The following is a 3,479-nucleotide window of genomic DNA, read 5'->3' as shown; positions in this document are numbered from 1 at the left end:
CCCCCCCAAACACCACCACCAGTTTCTATGGTCTAAGGCAACAAATATCAAAGCAAAGTCTGTAGGTGGAAGTTTAAAACCAAACCACTCACTTGAAACACTGCTTGTGGAAGATGACGTCATTGACGGGCCCGATTCTCTCCTGCTGATACACAGGCTGATTACATCTCTGGCATCGTTGCAAGTTGTGTTGTGGCGGCAGAAAGAGAGACGACAGCCGTCGATACCCTCGCTCCGCGGAATCGATGTCCTCGGTGTCCGCCATGATATAGTTGGTTGATTTTGGGGTGTTGTTGTTGTTGTCTTTTTTGCTCTCTCTTTCTTTCCCTCCCTCTCCCTCTCTCTTTCTCTTTCTCTTTCTCTTTCTCTTTCTTTCACACTCTGTAGTGATCTGATAAGAGTGACAAAGTCACTTAATCCCTGTTTTGTCGTATGTTTTGCCCAAGTCGCAATTTTCGATGAATTATGTCCTGGAGGATAGAAAAAAACGAGAACTTAAAACGTGGTAATGCCGGTAACATAAATCAAAACAACCTGCTATTGCGCACTAATACAAGACAACAAAAATAATAAGATGATATGAAATTATGCATGAGCTTATGACGTGCGCCTTATGGTACTAACTCATCACCTACTTTACTTCCGTGTCGAATTTTCTTTACATGAACCACAGGAACCAAAACTCCACTTTTCACACGCTTACATCTGTCTACTTGGCAGTTACACTTGTACTAAAAAAACAAGAAAGTAGCATGGCACAAATGCTTAAGTTAAACAATCATTAATCAGCATGTTCTTCGGGCATATTACAGAGGCAGCCTGTCTTCTAATTGTTACCTGATATCAGTTACGATGACTAAAAGTTTCTGTTTTGAAATGTGTATCCAAAGAGCGTACCATAACTTTTACTGAACGAAAACTCTCTGTAAACTACAAGAGTCATATCAGATTCACACACAAATCATGTTTTTGAAAGGATAACAATGGCTGAAAGTTTTGGGATTTGGACGGTACCTAGAAAAAGGTGTGCGTGCGTGTTTTTTGTTGTTGTTTTCTTTGTCTGTTTTTTTTGGGGGGGGGGGGGTGGGAGGGGGAGAGGGGGGTCATCAAATATAAGAATAAAGAGGTCTGAGCAAAATGCCGCCAAAATTAATAAGTCAAAGGTAAAGTAAAGAAACAAAATCAAATCATGTACGCCATAATATCCTACGTACATAATGATCATAACGTACATATCCTACCAATGATGCAAACAGGGCTGTTTCCAACGTGGCTTACAATCTGGACCTCGACCTTTCAAAAGTTGTAAAATAGTCGCAGGATAGCCTAAGGCCATATAAATACATGTCTTTTTTGGGGGGGGGGGGCTTTCTTTAGTTACGTGGGCCCTGAAGGTCAACTTTACGTACGTTCCGGCCCGTTTCACATTCCCACCTTTTTGCACGTAAAACCTGACAGTTTAAATACCTCGTGCTCCCCATGATCTCAGAAGGAACGCCGCGTTCTGGGCCTTCAAAACCCTTACTTTTGCTTCTTTGTAACTTGCTGTTCGAGGCGAAAACATCCATATGAAATTAAGGAGAGAATAAAGTATAAAAATGAGCTCGGAAGGGGGCACCGGTACCCGTAGTGTTTGTTTTCAGAGCACGTAAATTTCTTAATTCACATGCCTAATTTGCATGTGACTGAAACATTAATAGAAAGATACCAGCCCTGAAGTCTGGCTGCTGTCAAAAACTCAATAGGCGTCCTGTTTGACCGTTTATTTTTACTTTGTTATGCTAGTTTTCGAGCGTAACCTTTCCTGTTTTGTCACTGAAAACTATTTCTCCTGTTTAAAAAGTACTGGCGTCTGTGCGGCAGTGGATAGCTTATATCACATTTTCTAGAATTTAAAAAAACCCATTCAGATGGGGGAACAACATGTCAAAACGTATCCAACATCGTGCAAATCGATGGGGTTTTTTTAAAAAGGAAATATCTTCTTTTTTTTCCATTGCTGCTCCAAAATTATGGAACACTTTATCTGCCAAATCATGAAACAGTCTTGCAGTCTTTTAGAAGAAACAAAGAAACCATAAAACTGAATTTTTCAAAACACCGTTCTTATAGCGTACATTTCTGCGACTTCCAATACTTCCATGGGTTTTACTTAATGGTTTACGAGGATGGTTCAAGAAGTCTTTGGTCTAAATACGAAGGAATAAAGATAGAGCTTTGTAATTTGGCACATACTCTTTTATTTCTCTACATAGCCACCATGCAGAGTAACACGTTTCTGCCACCTCTCTTTGACCTTCAAAAGTCCTTGAGAGAAAAATTACCCAGAATGGGCCTGTAACCAATCTTCAATAGCTTCAATGGCGTCTTCGTTGCTATGGAAACGTCGTCCTGTGAGTGTTTTTTTTAAAGATAAGGAAACAGAAAAAAGTCTGAGGGGGCTAGGTCTGGTGAATAAGCCTCACCGGTCTGCTGTCTGGACTGCTTGTTGTGCCCTGTGCGCAAGGGCGTTGTCATGCAGTAGGGGGAACCCATTATGGACTTTTCCACGCCTTTTTCTCACTAATTCAGACCACAATTGTAACAGCAAACCCGAGTCTGTGACTGTTTTTCCATTTTCTAGATAGTCAATTATGATGATACCTTCACAACACCAGAAACACAACAGCATGACCTTTCCACTTGACGGTGTTACCTTTGCCTTCTTTGGTGAGGGAGAAGAAACGGGCTTTCCATTGCATGGAGGACATTTTTTGTCCTGGATCAAAATGATAAATCCTTGTTTCATCCATAGTCACCGTGTTTTTAAAGGCTTTTTTGCTATTGGGCTCAATTCGAAAGAGCGTTTAGCAGGACTCAACCCTCTGCTTCTTTTGCTCACTTGTCAAAAGGCGGGGTAGCCACCGAGCAGACACCTTATTCATGGTAAGATGGTCATGGAGAATCGTTTCAATTGACCCTACACTGATTCTTGTTTCACTTGAGCGCTGTTTAACAGTTATACATCGGTTTTGTAGAACCAGTTTCTTTACTATGGATAAATTCTCTTCAGTTACCACAAAGGATGGACGCCCATCACGATCTTCATCCATCACAAACATGAATCCAGATTTGAATTTTCATACCCTGTATGTCACGGTATAATAACGAGGACATTTGTCACCATAAACTTGGATCATTTCCTGAAAATTTCCGAAGGTGATTTTCCTTGCAAGTGTAAAAACTTGATAACTGAGCGATATATTCAACAGGTTCTTTGGCACAGATTCAGTAAAGAAAAACAAATGCTTTTTGTTCATGGTTTCATTGAACACACTGACTAGTGCCTTATTATTGCCAGATTTTCCTGAAAATGGGGCATGGTGTGTTCCAAAGAAGCTGTCTAAACGCTGCAGAAATTACATTACTCTACCATGATTCCTTCATACCCAGACCGAAGACTTATTGAACCCCCCTCGTGTGTGTGTGTATGTATATAT

At 40.7% G+C, this 3,479-nt stretch overlaps 1 protein-coding gene across 1 annotated transcript in view; it reads right to left on the bottom strand.

Annotated features, from left to right (window-relative positions):
* Positions 1-92: 92 nt before the first annotated feature.
* LOC106011565 (hillarin) overlaps positions 93-3,479 on the bottom strand; it is a gene marked incomplete at its 3' end in the record, with an annotated part of 18,502 nt that continues 15,115 nt past the window's right edge. The window contains 1 exon segment of the mRNA XM_013081661.2: positions 93-470. Coding sequence (XP_012937115.1) covers positions 93-265 — 173 coding nt within the window.

Source organism: Aplysia californica, unplaced genomic scaffold (assembly GCF_000002075.1).
Source record: "Aplysia californica isolate F4 #8 unplaced genomic scaffold, AplCal3.0 scaffold00140, whole genome shotgun sequence".
NCBI lineage: Eukaryota > Metazoa > Mollusca > Gastropoda > Aplysiida > Aplysiidae > Aplysia > Aplysia californica.
The sequence above is the reverse complement of the archived record's forward strand: the minus strand, read 5'-3'. Positions and strand labels throughout refer to the sequence as shown.